Source organism: Corvus kubaryi, unplaced genomic scaffold (genome assembly GCF_017639235.1).
Source record: "Corvus kubaryi isolate FWS band 111438036 unplaced genomic scaffold, C.kubaryi_AGA036_p1.0 37397, whole genome shotgun sequence".
Taxonomy (NCBI): domain Eukaryota; kingdom Metazoa; phylum Chordata; class Aves; order Passeriformes; family Corvidae; genus Corvus; species Corvus kubaryi.
The window spans coordinates 6,441,995-6,467,324 of record NW_024581136.1 but is presented as its reverse complement, the minus strand read 5'-3'; the positions used below and the strand labels follow the sequence as shown (position 1 = coordinate 6,467,324).

The following is a 25,330-nucleotide window of genomic DNA, read 5'->3' as shown; positions in this document are numbered from 1 at the left end:
GTACTGGTACACAGCACAGGTAATGGAACACAAATCAGTAACAAGAAAAAAATCAGTCACCTATCCCTAACAACACAGTACGAGCTATGTTTCAACACACCAGACTAATCACTGCAAACTTTTTAAACAAATTCCTAAGGCTTCTCTGCAAGCTGTTACATTAAATGATGAACTACCACGTCTCTCCCCAACCACCAATTTAGAATGCAACAATGCTGTAGATGACCAAGCCAGATCCCCCAGGTTAATTTTGGTGGGTTCTGCCCCCACCATCAATTAGGTTTCTCTTTTTATACCCAAGTCCTGTATGTTACCCCAATTCATTCAGCTAAATGCTAACATTTTAAACAGCCAGGGCTCACAGTAAACACACAGCTTATCTCAGGTTTGTTGTAATTTATTTCTGAGTTATTCTCAAGCAATGTTACAAAACATTTTAATGTCTTGATAAGAAAATAAAATTTAAATAAAAATACATTCAACAATACATCATCATAATAACATTAAAACTTTTACAATCCTAACAGAACTAATTACTGAATAACATCACTTTTCTAGACTAATCAAAATGAAGGCAACTTTTATTATTAATCATCCTACTTGTACCTAATTAAATTCTAGAACATCTACTGCACTTTAAAACATTATAACATGAGAAATCAAATCTTAATGGTCACAAGTATTCAATGGCCTTTTAGGTTTTTTTCTCAATATTCCAGTACCAAAGCAAAAAAAAAAAAAAAAAAAAAGTGCATATTAAAACCCCCCCAACATTGCAAGAGTATACAACTCAATTTTTCACAAATTTGACTTTGAAAACAACAAAAAATGGCTCCAAGGAAGAGGGTTTGCCACAGGGTTAATTCATATACAACAAAACCTAAATCTGACACTCAACCACATTCAACTTTGTTTAATGGCAGCTTTTGATTAACGACAATTAATCTTTACCTTTACCTTGGCAAAACACATTTATTGGCCTTGCTGTATTCTCCCTCAATTTCAACTGTTGGCAAATAAAAGTCCTGTTCAACACATCAAATGTGTAAAAAAGGAAAAGGCAAAACCAGCTGAGGTGATTAAATAATTGTGATGTTGTAGATCCTAGTACTGAATCCCAGATATTCTAATGTATCTTGGTATTAAGCCCAATAGTCATTCTAACAAGTTACATTCATTCCAAAGAAATTTCAATCCTGTCTTGCCACCTTGTTTCTATTACAGAAAGCCTTCCTACAACAGTATATTAAATATGTGGTAATTTCAACATCTTACTGTTTCAAGCATTGTGTATTTCTATTCTAAGTTACATTCCTAATTAATTTGGCCAAGTCATGATTGGAAAAAAACCCCAAAACCTAAAAAAAAAACCCAGCAAAAACAACAAAAGACCCCACAGAAAATGCTTTAAAAATAAAAGTACCACATACAACTTTTAATAAAAATAATATTCCAAGGAGTACCATTGTATTTAATACTGATGAAGCAAAGTTGCCACAGTAATACCTTTGCTTCTTCCTGGTTATACACATACACTTTTTCTCAGCATAAACCTAACTTCTCAGATGAAGTGAGCAAAAATTGATCTTACTAAAGTCAGGAATGCCAGTTTAAAATTGTGTTAAGTGGCAAATATTAATCCACGAAGCTAAAGATACAAAAATATTCACTGAAGCATTGCTTAAAGACAAAACAAGTTGATCATTCAACTGATCATAACAAGCAGATACTACAAAGTATCTAAAAATAATCTGGGATACTCCAGATATCTAAAGTGCTTTGAGTGATTATAATAGAGATTATTTATTAGATTTGTAGTTAAAAGTTGAGCTGGACGTAGTTATTACTTTTTATAAAAACAAGATATTAAATCATACATGGGATGATGTTAATTGATCAGTACTTAACGACAATCTGTTCACATTTAAATTTTTCTATCTGTAGGCAAACCTATTTAACAAGAACGTTACTACCCTGCACCTCTTTTTAGATTAAGAAAAAAATGTACCTTAAAAAATGCTAAAGAAAATAGACAGTGGTCTAATGTCACTCCATGTATTACTCACCCCAAATGTAAACAAGAGGTACAACGTAAGTTCCCTGATTTCTTCTTTAGTACTTAATAACATAACTAACACTGGTATCTGCTGTCCAGATTATTTGCAGCATACTGCATGGTTCTACAGAACTTCAACTGTAGATAAATCAAGTTCTGACAACACCTAATACAAGGAAAAAATAAGTCAAATGTATCGAGTGTGAAGAAGCTTCAGATCTTTTCCACATCATAAGAGCTTGGGATTTCTATTTCAAGATCTGTATCAGCAGGGCAGGCACTCATGGTAAACTCATGCAAGTTTGCAGTGTATGTACTGAGATGTAATCCAACCAACAAATGCAGTGCGGATTTTCTTCCATGAAAAAGCTTATTTGTTTAGAAAGTTCTTTCCAATAAGACAGCAATGGCAAAACAACATTTGGACTTATTCACACCTGTTACTTCAAGAACCTGGAACTTCAAGTTCTTCAGCAAAATGAGAATAAACCTTAAAGACCAGATTTTCAAGAAGGTATTTTTCTATTAAATATTAAATAGATTGTCAACACAACTAGCATGTATGTTCATTCTTAAATACTTTGCAAAAATGCATATAATGAATTAAAAAAAGAAACGAAACAAAAAACCAAAACACTCTAGAACATTTCCAGTTTCTTTTTTCATCCAAGTGGGCCAGTTTGTTTTGGTTAGGAAACTTTTCCAACAATCGGATTTTCTCTGCAAAAAACCAAAATATTATATGTAAATATTTTTAAGGTTAACATTTGCTTTTTTGTTCTCATAATACAATTTCAATTTATCAAGCAAAAAAACCCCATTTCTACCATTAATTGTGAAATTTTGTGATTTGCAAAGACTTCATTTACTTTCACATGGGACTTCTAAATCATAGTCAATTTTTCTAAACAACTTGGATCAAACACTAACTCAGGCAAGCCAAATCAGGGTTTGAGCTTTTCTTTTTTTCCTGGTGAATCAATCCTTATTGATGCAAAGAAGAAATCTGAAAACTTGCTAGTGGTGTTCCATAGGCGTAAGCCAGGACTGAAGAGAATTAAAGAATGTGCTCTGGAACAACAATGTACTCCAAAGAACAGGGTTTTTTACCTTCACAAGAAATAGTATTTATCATCGAGTATGGCAAGTGAAATACAAACAGTAAATATACTGCCTGAAAGATATGTTTCAGCAGTAAAATTTTGACAGTTTCATATAACTCAATACTTTAATTATTAAACCAAAATTTTGGAAAAAAAAAAAGAAAAAATAGAAAAAAAAGAAAAAAAAGAATTAGAAGGTAGGCATACTGTTATGAATAAATTTTGTGTGCACTTCAAATGTTAAGTTGCAAGGAAACAAAGAGTCACTGCACCCACTTAAAGGAATCTCAACAGGAACAGAGGAATCCTGCACAAGAACTTGGATCTTCAACAGCTGGTAAAAAGCCATACTACTACAAATGATGCATTCTATTCTCTCCATGTCTGTGTTGTCTAACTATACCTTTACCTTCATTATCTCTACTCCAACAAGCCTGGCCTTGTTCCATGATTAATTTTTTTCAAAATACACATTTATCAATGTCAAAATTACATAGGATACTTACTCACTACCATATTTGGCACTAGATGATCTCTTCTTCTGGTATTTTTCATGTGATTCATTCAGCTTTTCTACTGTATCTATTATCTGCTGAAGTGTATGAAAAGTTGCTACAGAATCTTCAATTGTGAAGTTAGAATAATCATCTGGTTCTTTTCGAGGACCTTGATAGACTGCTATACTTCCACAAGCCTCTACAAAAACAAACACAATCATCCCACTTAGAATTTCAACAATTAAAGAACAAATCTAACTCTTATGTAAATGGTAACTCCAAAATTCTGAAATGGAAAGTTATTCTGGCTTACACATAAAATGGATTAAGATAAAAGCAGGAGACAGTATCAACTAAATGTATTTACAATTCTGTAGCTTATTCTCTGCTAGTCATGTTCAGCATCTTGAGCATCCAGCTCTCTCCTCTTCACATCAAGAGAAGTTCAGTGCTTTCTTGCACCAAAACCATGTCCAATAGAATTCATCACAGACGGGAAAGGGACGGCACAGGCAGAAAAGCAATCAGCTATAGGTGCAGTCTCTCTGTTTAAACTATTAAAGATATTACATATATGGAAATTCAAGAACAATGCCTGATATCTACTGTAAAGAAATGCCTGAAGAACATCAGACACCAGGGCGCTGAGAAGATAAAAATTCAATCTCTTTCTCTACTTTCCATTATTTTCAGATGAATTGTTAAATTCAGTTAATTGTTCAAAATGATGTTGTTGGCCTAGAGAACTAGAACTGAGTATCAGTGTAATTCTTCTTAATTATCATTTGAGTACCTTCCAACTTCTGTAGTTTAGACCTGTTGACAGTGAAAAGTGAGTAAATTCTTTCTGTCTCTCTGTCTCCATCAATCTCAATTTGAGTATCAGCAGGAACATCTCTAAAAGGTGAGCAAAGAGACAGGTAATCAATATCAGTAATTCTTGAAAGCAAGTAAAAACTGTTCCTTTTTCAATATACACAGCCTTTTAACATGTTTATCGCTCATAGACAGCTTCATGAAACTTACGTCTGTAAATGATATAACCTACGCAGGTTAGGATATTTTTTTGAAAGAAATCACAGCATTTGTTTGTTTTCAAAAATCAGCAGCTTCTAAAAAGATATTAAAGCACTGTAAGATGTTATTAATTTTTCCAACATACCTACAAAACCCAAATGATTTGTTAGAATCTACATCTGAGATTATTTAGCTGACTTTCTTAGTGCACTGCTTTAACATATGTGAAGTTCAAAAAAAAAAGTGATTGTATAAAACAAGACAAAGTCATTAAGGAGAGAGAAATTCCAGGCTGAACTTTCTGCAGCAGAGTATTTTCATTATTTTATACAGGTGATCTAGGTGTGTCATATTTCTGCATTCAGCCTGGCATCTGAATTAAATATTTGCATGAAAAGATCTCAGCCATTGGGTATTTATGATTTCCATGCTGAATTGATTACCTCCACAGGGTGGCAGACAAACTAATAGACTTAGTGAAATCCAGTTGTTTGTGCCTTATCACTATGGCACGTTTCTGTGGCATCACTTGCTAAATTAGATAGGGAAAGCCTTGCTTCCACATTTTCAAGCTGCAGAGTGACTCACACACTTCCTGGAACCTTTTCCACCTGGGAAGGGACTTACGCGGTGCAGCGAGCACAGCCCTCAGTGTTCTCCATGGTGGCCTTGCAGCAGAGCCAGTTCCCATTCAGGAAAGCAGAGGGGTGGTAAAAGCTCAGCCTCCTCTGGTTGCACCTCGTTACCCGGCAAAGAGCCTCTATCCACTCACTGGCTTCTACACAGTTATTTGCTTGGATATAGAGTGGCTTTTCTCCATGGAGTACTTGAAACATCTGTAGAAGAAACACATTACTCTGCTGAGTAAAAAATCCAGTTACTGAGCAACTTCGAATATGTCAAAATAGATTTCAGTGCTCAGGCAATTCAATGAAGTCAAATTAAGACAGAAAGTGAGATGAGAGAATGGCAGACTTTTCACCTCTTTCCACTACACAGAGGAGAAAAGCCCCACCAGAACAGCTCCCTGTGTTCTGTCTACACCACTTCCTCATCTAAGAAAGAATCCTTATAAATTAGAACAGGATGCATCTTCCATCCTCTTCATCCACATATCCTTAAAGTGTGACCCCAGATTCCATGAAGCACAACCTTCATGCTTCATATCCTGGCAGCAACAGAAGATTCCCAGAAGTCTCTCCTTTAGCCATCCTCAGCCTTAGTGACAGCTGTACTTTTATCACTGCCTCAGACGTTTGGATTCGCACAAGAACTGAAATAACCAATGTGTTCAAGGGCAGAACAAGGCCATGAGGAAGTTCTCATCAAAAGGAATAAATAAATGTTTGGTAATAATACATTTCTCATAGTACATAATATAATTCCAAGTGCTTTCTAATAAGGTCGTGTAGTTATAACCTTCATTCCAGAAATTTGGTGAGGGGGACAAAGTCACAATCAGTCAGGAAAGTTGGTGCAGATATCCAAATTTCCAGGTTAATTTCCATGTTCAGAGTACTTGGAGATACTGCATACAGATTTTTATTCCTGGTCCATAAAAGACTTTTTGTTGAAGTGTTTAGTAATGGGGTTTCATCAACTCTGTAAGCTAGTTACATTCTTTTATTTAAAGAACACATCAAGAATCACATATAAACTATCTTTTGACCCACATTTTTCTTGTTGAAGGAGCTCTCATCAAGTTTCTCCACTGCAAGGATGTTTTTGATGGGAATTGTGAAAATTGGTTCTTTATCTGTAAAAAATTGTAAACAGAGGAGTGAAGCAATCTTTAAGAACTGTTTTATGATCTCAGGGCACTGACACTGCAGTTCATGCTCTCAAAATATGCATTTTTATCATTGAAAAAATAGGCATGAATCAGACAGAAGCCTCGATTAATCAAGACTAAAGTAACTAAAGTACATCAGAGGTATTTCAGGTAAGGAAAAAAAATTACACACTTTTAAAAGCACAAAAAATATACAAACACTTAGAAAATACTGAAAATTAAAAATAAATGTAAAATAAACATTATTTACCTTGCTGTTTGTGGTATGTGAATTCTCTAGTTGTTAGACAGAACCACCGCTTCTTGAAATTCTTCTTACCAATCCGAGTCCTTCCCTGAGCTCTTTTGTACATTTCTCTGTAAAGAGAGCATCAAACGGAATGCAACCCTTAGTATTCTGAAGAGCTTTCAAAAGCATTTATTGAGATAAGACATTATTGTTCATCATGCAGCCACATAAAGATCTACTTCACTGTACATTAAAAAAAAAAAAAATCTACTACTTGTTCAAAACAGGTCTTCAAGATTACCTCCTGAGATGGTGATCATGTACCAGGTTCCAAAAACAGGAAAGGAGTTTGAAAAACACACAGTCCAGAGTGGTGCTTGTGGCAGTAAATTTGGAGGGGATACATAACTTATTCAGATCCAGAATTCCAAATTTTTAACAACATCCATCAATTTACTACTATAATAGTGTTGAGTCCACTACAGTTTCCTCCTTCATGTCTATTCAGTATCTTAATAAGAGACATGTTTCTTGGTTTTTTGAAATTTGGATGCCTGTTTCACAGAAAAGCCTTTTCTTCTTATAAACCTGCTTCTCAAATAAATTTAAATATTTTTTCCCCATGAATGTTGAATCATCACCTATTCTGGATCAACATCACAAAAAAGACAGTTCATTTCTTAGGAAGAGTGACTTTCGCCTCAATTTATTTAACAGCATTCTATCACTAAATATTAAATACTTCAATTACAGAATAGTTATTTATCTAACTTTAAAAGCAGAACATTTAGCTGGCTGGGCTTATACAGCATGTAGAATAATTCTAAATTAATAACGTTCTTTTAACATACACTTTCACAATCCTCAAAAACCATCACAGAGCACATGCTGAACTGTGACAGTAATGCAGTCAGTCTTCAATAGGTATTCAGCTACTTTTAATTACTTTTTGAAGTATTTAAAAAAGCATTTAAAGTATTAGAGCTGGCATCTGTTCTTTTAAACTAATTCTGCCACCTAAGAATTCTCTAAATTACAAATATAATTTCTAAAGTATATCAGACATTTTAATATGCATTAATCTGAATCTGGCATTAATGAAAAAACACTGAAGTCAATTCTGTTATGCACAATATAAATTCAAAATATATTCACCCTTCTTTTAGATGTACTGGCTCGCTCACGCCACTGGGCTCTTTAATCTCGGTAGAGGAAACATCATCTAGGAACTTAAGGAAAAAAACCACAGGCAATACAAATATACACTATTTAGAAACACAAGAAAATGAAAAAGCTATTCTGAAAATATAAATGTGCAATTTCTCCTAGAACAGAACAGTTATGTTATGCAACATCTGAACACATATTGCAGGGCCTTGGAACAATGTAACAAGGGATGCCCAGCACTCACACACATTTTCTTTAATGAGTTCCTAAACAGAAATCCAATAAAGTCTCTTTCAAAAAATGTATACTTAAAGTTTTAAACTAAATTAGCTTAAGTTCACTATGTATAACTCTTCTGTATTTGACTGTATTGATTTGCTATGTTGTTTTTTTGGTTTGGGGTTTTTTTTAATGTCTGAAACAGACCACTACTTTTTTTTTTCTCTCTAGTAGAAAACTGAACAAAACCACCACCTTCTAATAATGAAGACTGCTCAGATACACCAACAATAAAAAAATAAAGTTGAAAGGTACCTTTTTAACAGATTCAGTAAATTTTTCTTCTTGAAATGTTTTGAAAAACTCACACATAAATGTCTCCTTGAAACTTGACTGAAAGGAAAAGTATATTGACATAAATAAACTTTTATATAAACTTTCAATAAACAGAATATTCATCATGTCTATGAAACGAGAAAGAATTTTAATAGCCTTACAAGTTTGCTTTTGGTCAAACTTCCCCAACTCCCCAGGGTCTGGATGGCTTTTGATATAAGAGTTAATGTTCTAGAAGTCTGTGCATCCTAAAACAATGAAAAAAAATTCAGAAGTCATATTTTTTCACAGGTCCAGGAAAAACTGATTTAAAAATTAAAATGTCAAGAAAGTTATTATGTTACACAATGTAGTAAATCTGGTACATCTTCATTCCTTTTCTTTGCCCCGAAAGAAAAAAATGCATATGAAATACACTTAGTTTATTAGTTACTGCACAGTATTTAGTATTTTAGTCACTACCACCAGGATTTAATAGTAGTACTGGGAAAATATTCTTACCTATAAAACACCTGAAACACTTGAATCCTGTAATCATTACTACACATCTAACTAACTTCTGAACAATAAACATAATGAACTACTGCTGGACAAATGGTATAAATTTTCATAATACAAAGTGAACTTTAAAACTTTAAGGCTTTTATTCTATTTGTTTGCTACCTCACTGCTTGCATTTTAGTACAGGATTAGAAACACAGCCTACAAAAGTGGCCTCGCTGTTCCCTTTAAGATGTTTAACTCTCAAGTGTTAAAATCCTGTACTTTTTTTTTTTACTCAAAAAACTGGATAATGTTAAAGGAATGAATTTGAGCAAGTGTATTTTTTTTTCTTTTGAAGGCACAACACACCTAAGTAGATAGAATTAGACAATAATAACTTCTGGAGCAGCAGATTTCATACATTTTCTGGTTTTAATGTGAAAAATAATACAGGTTTTTTAATCTCCATATTCCTGTCATTGAAATATTTTTGTAATGTGTATCTACTTGACAACTAATAATGGAAAATTTGTCAATCCACTGCAACTAGTGGAGTCGAGAATAAATACACCAACCAATTACTGCATAACTCCACAACCTCTGCTTAAGCCACAAATGGCAATAAATGTAGAAGTGACATCGGGATGTTTAATTTCCTTGGTAGAAACAAACAAGTCAATTTAGGCCTATACCTTAAAGGACCCTCAGTCATGTTGCTATTTTACCCAAGAAGCACATTTCAAAAAAAGGCACAGCATCTCTAATATTGAAAGCACTTCCACATCATTTGAGAACACCCCATAAAGACTGAAATACCTGATGCTTAAAGAATTGCAAATATCTTATTTCCTTTGGAAACTGAACCTAGAGACATTTAGTCATTTCCCAGTTACATACCCCACTGACAGTAACTTATGCCTTCCCACACCAACAGATCTGACGGTATGAACAAAACAGAACAAAGCTTCACAAGACTTACTGGATGGTGAGGTCGTAAATGAAAAGTATGAGGTGAGACTACGGCTACAGCAAAGAAACGAAGAAACACAAAGCTGCTCACTGCAGAATACTGTACATGAGGGTCATCTGCAGAGAAAAACCATGAAATGTAACATGCACTGAACTTAACAGGAAATCATGAAGACAGTTAACATAAAAATCCTTAGGAAGATAACATCAGAGAAGACATTTATAGCTTAAAATAGAACAGAAAAATCAATGAAGTGCATGAAATGAGAAAGGTGGTCATGGTAAGAAATGTCCTACTTCTAGTGGCATGTTTATTGCTTATTTCTCTGAAAAGAAGTTCTCTTCCCATACAACTGGCTCATCAGCTCCACGGGGAGGAATAATGAGATGATTGCAAGCATTTACATACACAGTTGATTAGGTTTGGCCGGATGCTGCACCCAGAGATAAAACACTGCAGCAGCTGCCTCTAAACACTGGGGCTATTGGATTTACTCACCTGGAAAGCTACTCACTGATAATTCAAACACATTAATTTTGCATGACAAATACAGTCAACACATAGGAACAAATATAATTGAAATTCTGAGTTGCACCATAAGCCCACAGTATTATATAATTTTGATTATGTAAATGAGGATTTTATCATTTAATATTTTGTGTATATTTACACTTTTAAACTGGGAAATACAGTGAGATCACATTCTTACTCTAATGATCACTTCAATCTGATCTGGTAAGTCAGCTTTTCTGAAAGGACTGTCTAAACTAAAGCAAATTATGGCTCAGTTTCAGTGACAAACATGAATCAGAGAAATGTTCCACATTATGAGAAGCACATTCTTCACCTGTCGCTTATTACAGGACATTTCAGATTTTAATTGACTGAAGTATGAGTATTTCAGATCCAGTACATTATTCCTATATTAAAACCATTCTGAAAGAATAAAGCTGTTCTAATACTGGTCATATTTACAAACCCATTAAGTATTTTTTATTATCCACCCTCCTCAAAACTACCCATATCTAGTTCAGCTATAGTACTACTAAAGCTAACTTCCCAGAAGTTAGTTAACATAAACAGAGTGGCAGTTCGTGTAAAGATGCAAACGCCAAATTTATTTTCAGGTTCACATCTTGCTTCTTTAGAAGCAATAAACAGAACAGCTCTTACAAATTTTAAGTATCTTTCCAATAAACCACTTCCTGTATTACTTGTGCTTTTCTTCCATTATCTTGTATTTTTTTTTTTTTATGATGTCTCATTTGCTGCTGTCTTGCAGTTTCTGACTTGCTAGATTTTTGTATCAGAAAACAACAAATGCCTCTTGACTGACCACGAGGTTTCACTATAACTTACAGACTGACAGAAAAACAAACGCCTGACTGTCAAAGTTCAGGGCACAGCTTTGGACAAGACAAGAATTTTAGCAATCCCCATAAGGTTACTGCAGAAGTTTTCAGTCTGAACACCCCTTTCAGAAGTTTTTAGAGAACACTTACTTGGAAATCTTTTGGCAGCCAGATGCCTCAAAGAATAAAAAACATCACACATTAGGGTAGGACAACTTATACTCGACCGCACTATTTCACGGAACACTTTGTCCACGTAATAGCGGAGATTTTCCTGCAATTGTGAAAAAAGGCATTTCTTCAGACCATGAACATTCATGTTTGTCCTTTTTTTTTTTTTTCACCTGAGCACAAACATAATACTGTCTGACTATTCAATTCTGAATTTTAGTACAGCGCATATTTAAAAAGCTTCATAATACTTATATGGCATTACTACTGTTCAAAGATAGTTTAATGATATTTACTTTAAGTATATAAGCACTGCCTAGCAATATAAACTACCTATCAATACCTGGTTTTGTAATTTGACAACAAGGAAGGAGCATTTCCCATGTATATCAAGTGAACGTTAAGTTTATTACAGCAACTACTGCCTTAAATGTCAGCATACTCTGGTAAGAGGGAAGCAGCCAGCAAAACATCAATGAAAAATGCTAGAGCAGTTCCAGTTAGGTACATTATGATCTAGATGCTGAGTACAGAACATCAGGAATCAAAACACCCAAAAAACTGGTAAGAACGACTGTCATCTTTAGTTTCTCCTCTCTGTCCCATTTTCCATTGGACTTTTCCATTGCTGCATTTATAAACAGGGATAAGAAAATACAGCTTTTTCTTGCTTACTCTGAAATCAGAGTTACTACTATGAATTACTCATTTTCCATTACAAAGAGCTGCTTTTAAAAATGCTTTTCTTTCAGATTTTGAGACCAACTCACCATATTAATTTCCACGTTATCCCCTTCTCTTAATTTGATAGGATCTATTTCACAGGGTTTAGGAGACTCACATATCTGAAACAAACAAACAAAACTATAGGAGTTCAATTCTTCAGACAGAAAGTATGGAAACGTACCCATTTAAAACGAGATTCTTAGATTTAGGAATAAAATCCTAAATAAGTTCTAACCATCCATATAACAACATGCAGTGCTCATCCTCACTTTTGTTTGTGCCTTTTCAAACAGATTGATTACATAAAGAATCACAGGGGGAAATTCTGCAATGTGTTGGAGGCTGGAATAATTGTCATTGACTCTTTATTTTGAAGCATCTGGAATGTAAGTAACAAAAAGCAGCTCCTCCCACCAAACTTAACCAATTATTGCTCAATTAAAGTTTCCTCTAGAATTCCCCCACCTGAGTGACTCCTACCACAGAGCTGAAACAAGAATGCCTACACAACAGACAAGGATATCCCAGCGGGCTGAGTGTCCCCAAAGAAGTTTCAGTAGGATAACCTACCTCATCAATAACAGGTTTCAAAGTAACCTTTAGGTAGTGCTTCCCCACTATTTTCATCATTTCATCCACACACCGAGTTGCTAACGAGTTGCCTCTGAAGATTGTGTTTGCTTCTCTGTAAGAAAAGAAATTATTTTATTTGAACAGGGAAAAAACAACAAGTTTCGTTACAAAATTCATTTTATACTCTATCTTGCTATTAAATAATTATTTTAAAAATATTTTTCATATATTTCAATCAGGAATTCCAGAACCTATACGTCAAGCTTGCAATGGCACTCAGTAACAGAAGGAGAATAAAGAAGAATATTATTACAGCAATTACCAAACCAAGAACATTAATAAAGCCATAAGAAAAAGCCTAAGAAATTTTAGACAATTAAAATTACAGTGCAGTACGGAACACGAGAAAGAACAACTGGAGAAAATTCCAAAATCATGAAAGTTGTACCTCAGCAATATACAATTTCTCCTCCAGTAGTCATGGTGAAAAAAAAATCTTGGAGCTACAGCACATTGCTACACTACACCAATAAACTCAAACACTTAAACCAAAACATATTTAATCCAAGGTTACATTTTTATTCATTATAGCTGTTGAAGAAAACTGACAGCCACCTGTGCAAAGTGTACCTTTCTAATCTGAGAGATTTAGTTTAAGCTCTCTTTGTTACAGTTCAATTACAATGGAATGTGTGTACTAAAATGCAGTTTAGAAAATTATTTTCTATGAGTCACCTCTTTCTACACAGTTAAGCTGTCTCACATTATTTAAATCAAGACTAAGTGCTTTGAAATGAACTGTCCTGTGGTGACAAAATCCCGTCCACCCCTCCACTGGACATGACCTGGCACCTCAGTAGCCACTGCCCACATCTGCTTTATTTCTCTCCTAACCACAGAGCTGCAAATTCACAGACCATATGCTGCTACTTGGAAAAACTCCTGTGCTTCCTACTTGTAAGGCATGCAGACCACATTCCTAATTACAATGCATCTTTGCAGAAAAAGAGTAGCCCTCATTTAAGCCACATGTTAAAGGAAACAGGGTAAGATTTTCAGCAATTTTAAAGATGTTCTATCTATTAAGTTCCATCTAAGTTTGTAAGTTCTGATCCAAAGCCCAGTAAAATTTGAAGAGTGGCCAGATAACCACATTTAAAATAAAAACTATGTACTCTTAGACAAAATTTTACCAAACTGCCCAGAACCATTAACTCTGACTCCCAGCTTCAAAGTGATTTCAATGAATGTTTTTATAAACTAGCAATAAAAGATGAATATATTTAGTCAGTTTTACATAACAAGAGAAAGAAACCGAAGGGCTTACTTATCCATGTTGTATCATGAAGCCCTGTGAAACTCTAGGATTAATTTTAGAAAGCATGACATCAATAAACATGAAATACGTACTGGGTGTCCTTCAGATCTAGTTCTGCCACTGCTGCAACAAAGGGAACCAGCTTATGGTGGTGCAGCAACAGTCGAACCAGAGGCAGCACAGCATCATACTTGTCTCGACACACCTCACTCAGAATGTAGGCAGCAGATGCAGAAATAGGCTGTGGGAAAGGAGAATACAAAATCTGAGTAAAGTAGTTAAATGTTCTTTGTGTATTTGAAAAAATACAGATCAAATATAATGAGACTACAGACATCGCTTGTTAACAGAAAGTTTCAATATTTGCTATGTAACATGGCAATTAAAAGCTTACATTTCAGAGATACCCAAGTGAAAATTGGTATTATCTGCTCTATAATTACATTTAAGAATAGAATTCAGTAGCTACTCATCCTTCTCATTCTCTTTAAAGGGTTAAACTATGGCTTTGTCACAAACCCAAGTCAGAGGCAGGAAGCAACTGTTTTACTATAATGTCATATATCTTTATAGGACTTTAAAAATGATAATCAGAGGACATTAAAATTAAGTTCTCACCCTTCTAAACTGTTTGCTGCCACTGTACAGTTGCGAATTCCAAGACAAAAACTAAATTATTTTAAGTAGGAAAGACAGCTGCTGACTGCTGCTACCTATATACTCAGCTATTCCTGAATTCCAGCGAAGCAGTATTTATTTGATTATGGGCCAGCAAAACTTTAGTCACATCTGCTTCCTCTATCTTTCTTCTCCTCTGTCAATACTTCACTAACACTGAATTGATGAAAAGCTGTAAAAGACCTAAGAATATAAAGCCTGGTTACTACAATTTGGTTCCTGTCCCAATATCATGCAAAGCATCTACCACACTTCCCTCTTTATCACCACATCCACGTGAGAAATCCAGTCATGTTGATTAACATCCTGGAGAAGGCAGAAACAATTTGAAATCAGCTCTGAAGTAGATCTTTTTTGTTAATTATGTGCCCTTCAGTGCCAATAATGGATCAGTGTCCCTCGAAAACCTCTAAATCCAAGAAGCCAATAGAGGCCAATGGAGAAATACTATGTTGAAAAAAGCAACCAATGAAAAGAAAGTATTTCATCTCCTCCAGGCACAGAGCACAGGTTATTTCACTGTCTCTACTGATACTTCTAAAATAAGAAGAAAATGCTGGTACTTTGGAGCAGAAGCAAAAGCTCTAGTAGCTGTTCATCTGGGTGTGACAGAAGTAATTACCACAAAGAAACAAAACCAATTATCTACGTATGAGTAATTCATATTGTCTGATGACTGCATAATTCATTTTTATTTTTCACTTTAATGAAATTTTCAACAAAAGTACCTGAACATCTGAAGATTTTAGCAGCAAGTTCCTTAGAGAAGCATAGTATTCAGATGGAAGTACACAATCTTCAGTGTAACAGATATTTAACCTAAGTGATCCTAAATCATCAGTTTTAGAAGATTTGTTTCCATTTTCTCTTGGCTGAAGTAAGTACCTGTAAGCAACAGGACAATTATAAAATATTAGATTCCCATTTCATTCATTTGACTAATTCCACAATAAAGCAAAGTATCACATGTAACTATTTCAGTATACATACATTATATCTGAAAACTGGCAAAATATTCACAAAAAAACCCCCCTTGAAATTCAAAAGTAGAAAAATGAGCAGCATTTAATGCATCTTTAACACATAATGGAACTTAAATTTATTTTCTCGTATCTTTCCAAACAATGAAATAGGATATACTTTTTGTAGGTTAACAGGGAATAGCAGGAATAGTTTGAAATTACACTGGACCATCATGTTTTACATCTAGGTTATATTTAGGGTGTTGGACACTGCAGGTGAAACAGGTAGTGTAAAGAATTCAAATGGTCTTATCTGAGACCAGAAAAAACACATAATATTAACAGGCTCCACTCTTGAGAAACAACATATAGGAAAAAAGTGGGTTTTTTTCTACTTTTAATACAAAATACATTGAACAATTCATTGGCTGTAGTTTCACTGCATTCCAACAGGAGGTGCAGCTCCACAAAGCTTTTAAGTTAACAGCTCTTAAGTAGTGTCACAGTAGTTTCAACACTGACCCCAACAAACTGAAACCCCATCTCCAAATATTCTTTTACAATCATGTATATTTGGACTTCTACAACCAGGAGATTGGACTTCTTTTTTTCATAACCAGTTGCAGTGCCCATGAAGGCATGCTAACATAAAGTAAAACTGATTTACCAGGAGAACCTTTCCTTAACAGCATCACTCTTGAGCTTATTTTCCAAATATTTAGTAGTAATGATAATTTCTCTGCTGTACTTCAGCTGCATTCAAAAACATATTATGAAAATTAGCAATACCATAAAAGATTTGTTATTTTTAATTACAGAACTTCTGTTTTTGATCAGCAGATCATACTTCGACATGAGGCTGTTCAGTGCAAGGTATGCCTACAAAGCATATTAGCAGACACACTCAAGACAACTAGATGTGAGTTAGGTCAATTCAAAAAGCTACACAAACACAGCACACTGGCAATGAGCCCATGCTGATATAATCTTTCTCTCAGCAGGTTGTTACCAGAGGCCTGTTTTTATGTTAATATGGTCATACATCTGTTGATCAGAGCACTGGCAGAACAAGCCTGTGTCTGCAATACACAGTGCAAGAAACAGAAACTCCAACACAAACACCTACAGGATCACATTCAAACACCAAGAGTCTGAGTTCAACTTCGATACATCCAAGACACTTAGAGCCTGAGGTGGGTACATGGAGCAGAGCCATAACGATTCCTGGCAAAGATCTGCGTTAACATTTACTTCTATTTACCCACCTCCTTCCTATGTGTTTTCTGTGTGGATATATGAAAGGGCTTCTTCCGTGCTTTCTCCTGTACTGAAAGGTTCACTAAAAGCAGAATATTTTACACACTTGAAGGCACTCAAATCCCTGGTACTCATCCCTTCCTGCTGCTAAGCATTTGGGACAGTAAAGGAGCTAGAAGTGGGCTCCTGCTCCCAAAAATATCAGAAGGGAGGGTGTTGAGATGTCCCACGCAGAAGTGTTTCTTCCCTGAACTCCCTTCATACCTCACCCTTCCAGCTCCTGTGCCTGCTCCTCTGAAATGATGTTGGATTGTTTCCAGAAGATACTTCTGGAGCCTCCCCAAGGAAGAAAAAAAAGCCATACTTAAATGATCAAATAAACTCTTCATCAGTAATTCTGGAAATCTGACTTAGGAATTTAATTACAAAGTGATGCAATTCTGAGAAGTCCCAGGTTTCCTGAAGACCACACACAGATCACTGAAATCCAGCAACCTGACCAAAAGACAGTTACAGTCCATCTTCCCTTCCTTCACTCTCCACACTTCCCCCTCAAACACACTAACTATTCTGTGACTGTGGGCAGACAGGGGGAAGAGAAGAGGTGAATGTGCCCACTGATAAGGTTAATTCATTGAGCAGGGCAACTCTAGAAACATGTTTTACCTAGATTAGAACACGAAGACATGGTTTAATGAATAGGTAGAATAAAACATCCTTTGCAAGGGAAAACATGCAAGACACAAGCAAATTCACTTCTGAACAACCATTTCTCACCATGCTTGAAAGGAATCATTTTTTAACACCTTCACCGGAACTTTAATTTCTCCTAGAAAGATGTCTTGTACCAGATTCCCATTATTCCATAGGTCAACCCTGAAAATAAGAACATTGCTTCATTTTCTTTTCTCCCACAGAGAAATAAGCAAGTTTACAATAACTGCCTTACAGCACTAATCCACATGCATGCAGGCAGCAAATGTTAGAAATCTCACTCCATTCTAAATAAATCAAGAAGAATCAAACAAGTGGCTTATTAACAGATAAAGAAACAAACAGTGAAAGTTAAGACTTGCAGACCTTGCATCAGGTAAATAAAAGTGATACTGGCACAATGTATGGGTTCTGCACAGTCTCCACCCCCTAAACTGTGCACATTTCTTCTCAGTTAATTCAAGTGAGCTTTTTACCAATATACTTAAATATCTACCTAACTGCTAGAATCTGGCACACTGCAATGCCACACCAACACATGCGCTTGTTTTTCCAAGCAGCAGCTCGTACGCTTACAACTTTAAATGGAATCAGGTTCCCAGACATGCACCCTGGGTTTGTTCTATTACTTCTTACCTCTCTGACATTTCTGACAGACAGCAGTTGTTAAGAACCAAAAAAAAACAAAAACAAAAACAAAAGACAACTAGATTTGTTGGGGCATCACTATTTTTCTAAATATATTTGCATCTATAATGAAATACACAGTTCTAATTAATGAAGCTAATAGTTAAAAATGCACATACCAAGTTAGTTCTATAATAGCTATTAAGATTAACTGCTAAATTTTTCTTCTGATGCCTGTTAGGAAACATGCTAGCCTTGAAGACTGTCTGTCATTCAGCAGATTTGGTGCATGTATGTGCAGGAGCACAATTAAGAAAAGAAACTGAGTACAGGGCTCTCTGCTGTTCTAACTACATAGCATAAATACAGACAGACCTGCTCTGAGGGTAAAGCAGCACAAAAGGGGAACATGAGTATTTGCATTTACAAGGAAAGATGAAACATAAATGTTCCTCTAAAATGCAAGGGAAATTGTAAGAATCTCATAAAAGAGGCCTTTCCCTCTTTTTTTTATTAAACCAGCCAACTATATTTGAAACTAAAGACTAGGATCAGGAATGCTGGTATCTTTCAGTACAAGTTCTACTACCAATATTCTGCCCAAATTAATATACTCTGATATAAGGTACTCATACCTCTTTATTCACAGGCACAGGAAACAAGTTTAGGCTGCTAGATACATTCAACCACTATTTACCTCAAAACAAAAAAACTCATCTTCATTAAGAAATACAAGTTAAAAAAGAGACACTTTCTATGTCAGAATCATCTTTTCTACAAGTCTGATCAGTAATTCCCTGGAGCTACACGAAGATAAAATAGGTATTTATTGTCTTGGTGATAAAATAGTATGATTTATTAACGATTCTGTAAATTCACTTTTTAAACCACATAACTTACCGGACTTCTAGTTTCTCAATATCTTCTTCTTCTACTTGAAACTGGGACTTTTTGGTGTAACTGCTGGACCTGGTTACCTGCAAGCAAATTTCTCCTATTAACACACTTTTTGTATTATGTATATCAAAAAATCAAAGAAAACCCTCCCTCCCTGCTTCTAGCATAGGTAAATAGTTGCTGCTCCTTCTACAAAGGAAAAGGGTCAGTTGACCAAACAATCTGCCTTTTGCCAGAAAAGCAGGTGAAAAATGGGTCAGGAAGGGTTCGTGGTGACACCTACTGAGGGCTAGCTGGTATCTGAGGGAATTACAGTATAGCTCTATCAGAAAAAAAAAAAAGTTAATATGACAGGACACTGGCAAAAATTTATTTTTGTTTTAGCATGAGCCTCATGAAAGCATTGAAGTTAGTTCTGAAATGTTTGAAGAAACAACAAATAAGAAGCCCGCTCTTTTTGCCCTAGTTACAATACAATTGTAACCTCTCATCTACACTTTCCTCATTTCTTGACTGACCGCATTCTCAATTTAACTCCAATAAATCTTAAGTCATAAAGTGGTTTGGATCACATTTTTATCCTAATATCTGACATCCTAGGAAATCACACTCAGTATCTTGAGCAGGTCACTCAGTATCTTCAGACACACGCCATCCACTGAAACTGTGCATAGGTATGAAACAATTTCTCACTAAAGTCCCACAGCAGGACCAGGATTTATAAAAACACAGTAAATTATAATACACTTGAGGCACATGCAATAGTAGTACTCCTTCAAATTCTCAGTATAGCATGCTGTAAATGCAAATCTGATTTTCATTACTGACACAAATCAGATGAAAATTTAAACTCATGATTTGTTTATTGTCAGATTGCCTCATGCAGAATTGAAATCAACTCCTAAATAACAACAAAGTTAACTTTTTTTTAAAAAATAAAATGAACTTTTTTGGGTATAATTACTACATTACTTTATTAAATAAATAAGTTGTTTGGGTTTTTTGGGTCAGTCTTCTTGAAAATATTTAAATAGAAGTCAACGGGTTAGGTTGAAGTTATCTCAGAACTCCTGATGACAACAGACAATTATATAAAGTGATTCAGGACAGGGAATTACCTTCATATATGTGCTTGTGAGGAAGTAATTTTTCACACAGCAATTAAAGGGGGATGCTATTGTCTGGCAGACAGAAATTTAAGTATGCCATTCACTAACATTTGAGAGGCCAGTTAAAGCTCCTCAATTTGCTTGAAGAGAGCTTTCTGCATTAGGTACTGCTATGCACCTTGCTTAAAAATATCTGAAGGGTTGCATACAATAGATAAACAGGCAGAATAACACACAAAAAGTTACCTCAAAATAAAATGTTTCGTTAAACTGCGGATTGCTTGTTTTCTTCTTTACTTTGGTCTTCTTTTGGTCATTCCTGTTCCAATGTGGTAAAATTTTTACCATAGACAACTTAAACATACAATTATAAAGACATTCTATAGTCAAGAAGGACCCATGCATTTAAGTTAAAACATTTTTTGTTATTTTAGAATTCACTTTGATCAATGAGGAAAAATCTTAAAATCAGTTCATCTTCACAACACAGTTTGAAGAGCTAAAATTTTAAATGGTGTATCTAGTTAACCGGGCATCTATCCAGCTCAAAGTTTGTATTTAATTTCACAAACAGGTAAAACTTACACATATCAATTAAAATACATCAACAGTTTCTAATGCATTTAAAATTGAAATTTCTTTACCACTGCCTGCAGATAATGAGCACACTTTTCCTTGTCTTATTCAACTGCAATTTCTGTTTTTCCCCACCCTCTTCTGTTGGGGAAATACCCACTATTTCTTTACAAACAGAGGCTTCCACCCAAGACACTGAAGGTTTTCTTTGAAAGCAACTGCTGCTAGTGTTAGATATGAAGCAGCAAAGGGTCAAGGAAAACAACTGTCTCCACTTCCTTGTGGATTTTTTTTTTTTATTTTACAAATCTTATAAAGGAATAGAGTTTTATTTATTTATTTAGCAAAGGGCTGTGGTAGTATAGAATAGCTTTCCAAAAGAAAGAAATATAGAATGTGTGGGAAAAACAGACAAGGGAGAAGAAAAATTGCCCAAAGTATCAACTACCTATTTTCAGGCAGTGGCCATATAAATATTCCAGTCATGGTACATGAGTCACACATGCGTAAGATTGGAAAATCTTAACCAGGAATTCCTGTCAGATGTGCACATATATTCCCATACTAACAGGGTAAATATTCTGTGGGACCAACATTCTCCCACTTACATCCATATCACAGGACTCAAACAGAAAATGTAAGTCAATTTACCTTCTTTGCCATTTGGCCCCATGATTCCTAAGTATAATGGGTGAGCATCCCTAGTCCTCTTAGAAAAAACCCAAACAAACAAACAAAACAAACAAAAAAACCCCCACAAGCCGAACCTAAAAATGTGATCATTTATTACAAAGGAGGGAAAAAATGCCCCATGGAAAGCTTACTCGGGGACAATCCTTCCAAAGTCTTTAAGCCAAGCCAAGACGTCCTGATATTATGCTCACAAAGACAATTCCTCAGCACTGGAGAAAGGAGAGGGTCTGATGTGGCAAAAAAGAAGCAACTGAAACTTATCCTCCTTATTGGGCAGGGACTTGCATACAGTGAATGTGTGGGATGCAGGATTTTTCTTAAATGAAAGAACCCAACAGTTATTGAGGATTACTGATCAAAAACAGGGAGACATTTGAGCTGTGGGGATTCTGAACACAGCATCGTGAAGGTGTTCCAGAACCTCGACTCTCTCATCTCCTCCCAGTTACTACACATTTGCTGCAAAGAAACCCACACATTAAGAAAAATGGAGAAGAGAGGAAGGTGAGTGAGCAATTGACTGTATCATGGCATACAAGAATTTCACATAGATTAACAGGAAGCACAGTGCAGAAATCAAGAGTCCAGTACAAAACACAGGAAAGAACTGAGTCACAAGTGGTTCTTGACAAGTGCAGGCAATTCAGACAGACCAAACACCATCCCAGTCTTGAGAGTATGGCAGGGCAGGGGAGAGAACAGTATCCATGGAGATGTGATATACACATGAAAGCACTGGAAGATTTTCCTGCATTTTAAAGATTTTGCTTAAAACCTGTGACTTTCTTTTCCAATTCAACATCACAGCACTTTTAGATTTATTCATTTTATACTAAAATGTTACCTGGAAGGCCCCACAAGAGATACTGTTGCATAAGGATCACAATTCTGTCCGTTTATAAGAGGCAACCCATGACACTCCTTTATGCTACAGGGAAAAGGCAAACAATAGATCAGTGAAGCAAATATTTGGCTTAAAAAAATAAAACCTAAGCAATGCTTTCTTTTTGAAAACTTTTTTTTTTTGATGTTCTGCTGTATTACACAAAGATAGATGGTAATACAAAATAATACTCAAGTGTACAGTAAGACTTAGGGGGCTCTGTGAGAATGAAACTCTTGGAATTGCTTTGATAAAGACATTCCAGTATCACACATGAAAGACAAAATCATAAGTAAAATGAACTACTATGTTAGGAGAAACTGCAGATTTCTTTAACTTTTAAATTTGATTTCTCAAGGCCTACAAAAAGTTATCTGGCCACATCGAATGGCAGCAGCTGCATCTGGAAGGCATTAAAATGGATTGAAATATTTAATTTTGGATAAGCTACATTCTGAGTTATGCTAAGAAATGCAAAGTTAAATCCTGAAATTATATTTAAAATTAAGCATCCAAAACCATTACAGTGTATAGTTCTAGCTCTACCTTTGAAATAGTGCTTAAGGTTTATTTCCAAACTCTTTTCACAACAGCCCATGTTCAGGGTTAAATGGCCCTTTTAAAAATACTGTTTTCTTCCGTAATTCATACAGTAAGTGGTAAGGTGATGTTTAACAGGTACACAGGCACACTGTTCACCAGTCCTGATGCAAAAGGGACAGGATGGTTGGCAATTAATGCTTGTGGAGACAGAGAAACCTTTTCTGGACCCTTTCTGAAGTCTTGCAATCTTTGAATCACCACAGCAGCAGCACAGAGCTGGGTCAGCAAGCTGCCTAACCTTTAGATGCTGCCCACATATGAGCATTAACAAAAAGCAGCTGGAACAGCAAAAGTAAAGCAGCAGAGTTTGTAAATTCATAGCAGAAACCAGACTTTCTAGCAAAATGATGCTCTAATGTAACCATGCACACTGCAATTTAAGTCCAGAAATATTCAGCAAATTACAAAATTTCATAAACAAAACACAAATAAGATCTGAATGTTATATTGCCATTTTCTTTAAAATAATTTATTTTTTTAGCTGTATTGCAGGAATTTAACTAAATTAATGCAATAAAGTTTCAGTTGTCATATTTGCTAGTTTGAATAAAATCCAAAACCTAGGCAACTTAAGGAGAAAATAGACTTCTGTAAATTCATATGAACAATTAAGTAAATGTTCTAATATCATAATGTGGAATAATAAGTTGTGAAGATCAAATTAAAGTTATGTAGCTGCACACATTTTTAAATAAATGCTTTATGTACTGTTACACAGAAAAATGGTGTTAAAAGAATAACAGGAGCTGCAAATTCAAACACAAGTGTGGAAACAAGACACTAACACTCCTGTGCTGCCTCAAAACTCCACCCTCTTTGGAGTATGCACAATTATAAACCAGATGGTATTTTCCCCCCCAAAAGTCCCTCTGTCTTAGCCAGTTCAGGGAACATTTAGTGCTGAACCACTGCACAATCATTTGTTATTTTTCTTCCAGTTATCAAGCACGTGGCTTTCAGCATTTCAATAATTTTTGAATCACAATGAGCCCTACAGTGATTTCAAACCCGCCATTTAAATGGGTTCTTGAAACATCTAGTTGTTTCATAAGCATTAATTGATTCCTCCTCCAACACACACGTGGCACTGAAGAGTGGCAACAAAAATAAACTGTCTAGACTTTTCAGTCATTTGGGGTCTCTGATCTGAGGCAGGACTTGATTTTTTCAGACTGATGGGCATCCTGTAGCACAAAACACTCTGCAGCTCCTCGGGCTTTGCAGTTTCAGGTGTGAGTGCTGAGCGTACCTATAAACCAGCTGCAACTTGAATCTCATAGGAACTTCATAGCAGATGGATCAGTCAACCTTATCTAAAGAGAATTCAACTGTTTTAACAAGAACACCACCATTTCTCTTCTTACAGTCTTTGACATGTTCACCAAGCTCCTGGATTTCTGAAGCAAACAGGTATGAGTCTGTGGGACTTTTAGTAATACAAACAGCTTGTTCTGTTCTCTTGACCACAACACACACAAACTAAAGAAAGGCTTGTTTGTGATTTCCTGTGAGTTGAAAAACATTTTACTGACAACTTCACAGCCTTGCAGCAGAACTAGGATCTCTGGATTCATCATATGGATCTGTCACTTCAAGTTGATTTCATGCTCCAGCTGGTCTCCCTGTGGAGACAGCTCTAGCATTCCCTTTTTACCTCCTGCCCAAGTCCCAGTTCTGCTGCCAGCAAGTATGGTCTGCCTAGCTTAGACAGCTTGCCCTGGTCCAACATCTCCCCTGACCATCAGCTCCTAATACCTCAAAATCTTTCTCTTCCACACCTATGACGCACAAAAATTTGTTCCAAATTTACCTCACCTCCTCCCCTTCCATCTCTCACTCCAAGCTTGCTAGTCATATCCATCCCTTCAGTCTGCAGGGACTGCCTGGAGTCTGCTTTAGACACAGTATGTGACAGCACAGCCAAGTCAGCTAACTGCTGCTTCTGTTTACCACCCTCACAGGAAGCTTTTAGGTTTCAAGCCAGTTGTCAGTTTGGCAAACTGAATTACCCTCATCAGGCAGGAGCCCTCCCAAGCTCCAAAGGCAAGCAGCCATTAGGGATAGGAAGCCATTAAATCGACTCAGCACTACCGGGCCAGATTGTTCCTCCCCAGGGACTGAGCACACCACACTGAATGATTACCAATACTTTTAAGCTACTAAACAAACGGCCTCCAGTAAACATGTTTAAAAATTCTGAAGATGTCTGAAGTGGCTAAACTATAGTAGACTTAACAGAAATGGAAAAGTTGGAATGGAAATGAATGGAATGGAAGAAACCTCACTAAGTTTGCCAGTCAGCAAATTGCACAGTAATACTGC

The 25,330-nt window shown here is 35.7% G+C and overlaps 1 protein-coding gene across 2 annotated transcripts in view; it reads right to left on the bottom strand.

Moving 5' to 3' along the window:
- Positions 1 to 1,275: 1,275 nt before the first annotated feature.
- RASA2 (RAS p21 protein activator 2) overlaps positions 1,276 to 25,330 on the bottom strand; it is a 45,971-nt gene continuing 21,916 nt past the window's right edge. The window contains exons 6-24 of one of the 2 annotated variants that reach the window (XM_042041872.1): positions 22,367 to 22,450; positions 20,500 to 20,572; positions 19,148 to 19,224; positions 17,684 to 17,782; positions 15,416 to 15,572; positions 14,102 to 14,250; positions 12,689 to 12,803; positions 12,163 to 12,237; positions 11,372 to 11,495; positions 9,879 to 9,985; positions 8,578 to 8,664; positions 8,396 to 8,473; positions 7,850 to 7,923; positions 6,716 to 6,822; positions 6,347 to 6,429; positions 5,301 to 5,509; positions 4,450 to 4,553; positions 3,666 to 3,855; positions 1,276 to 2,776 (exon numbers count right to left, since the gene is read on the bottom strand). In XM_042041872.1, coding sequence (XP_041897806.1) covers positions 2,746 to 2,776; positions 3,666 to 3,855; positions 4,450 to 4,553; positions 5,301 to 5,509; positions 6,347 to 6,429; positions 6,716 to 6,822; positions 7,850 to 7,923; positions 8,396 to 8,473; positions 8,578 to 8,664; positions 9,879 to 9,985; positions 11,372 to 11,495; positions 12,163 to 12,237; positions 12,689 to 12,803; positions 14,102 to 14,250; positions 15,416 to 15,572; positions 17,684 to 17,782; positions 19,148 to 19,224; positions 20,500 to 20,572; positions 22,367 to 22,450 — 2,023 coding nt within the window. In that variant the 3' untranslated portion in view covers positions 1,276 to 2,745. Of the gene's footprint in view, positions 2,777 to 3,665; positions 3,856 to 4,449; positions 4,554 to 5,300; positions 5,510 to 6,346; positions 6,430 to 6,715; positions 6,823 to 7,849; positions 7,924 to 8,395; positions 8,474 to 8,577; positions 8,665 to 9,878; positions 9,986 to 11,371; positions 11,496 to 12,162; positions 12,238 to 12,688; positions 12,804 to 14,101; positions 14,251 to 15,415; positions 15,573 to 17,683; positions 17,783 to 18,256; positions 18,270 to 19,147; positions 20,430 to 20,499; positions 20,573 to 22,366; positions 22,451 to 25,330 lie in introns of those variants that run through there. The other variant, XM_042041873.1, reaches the window with a different exon arrangement.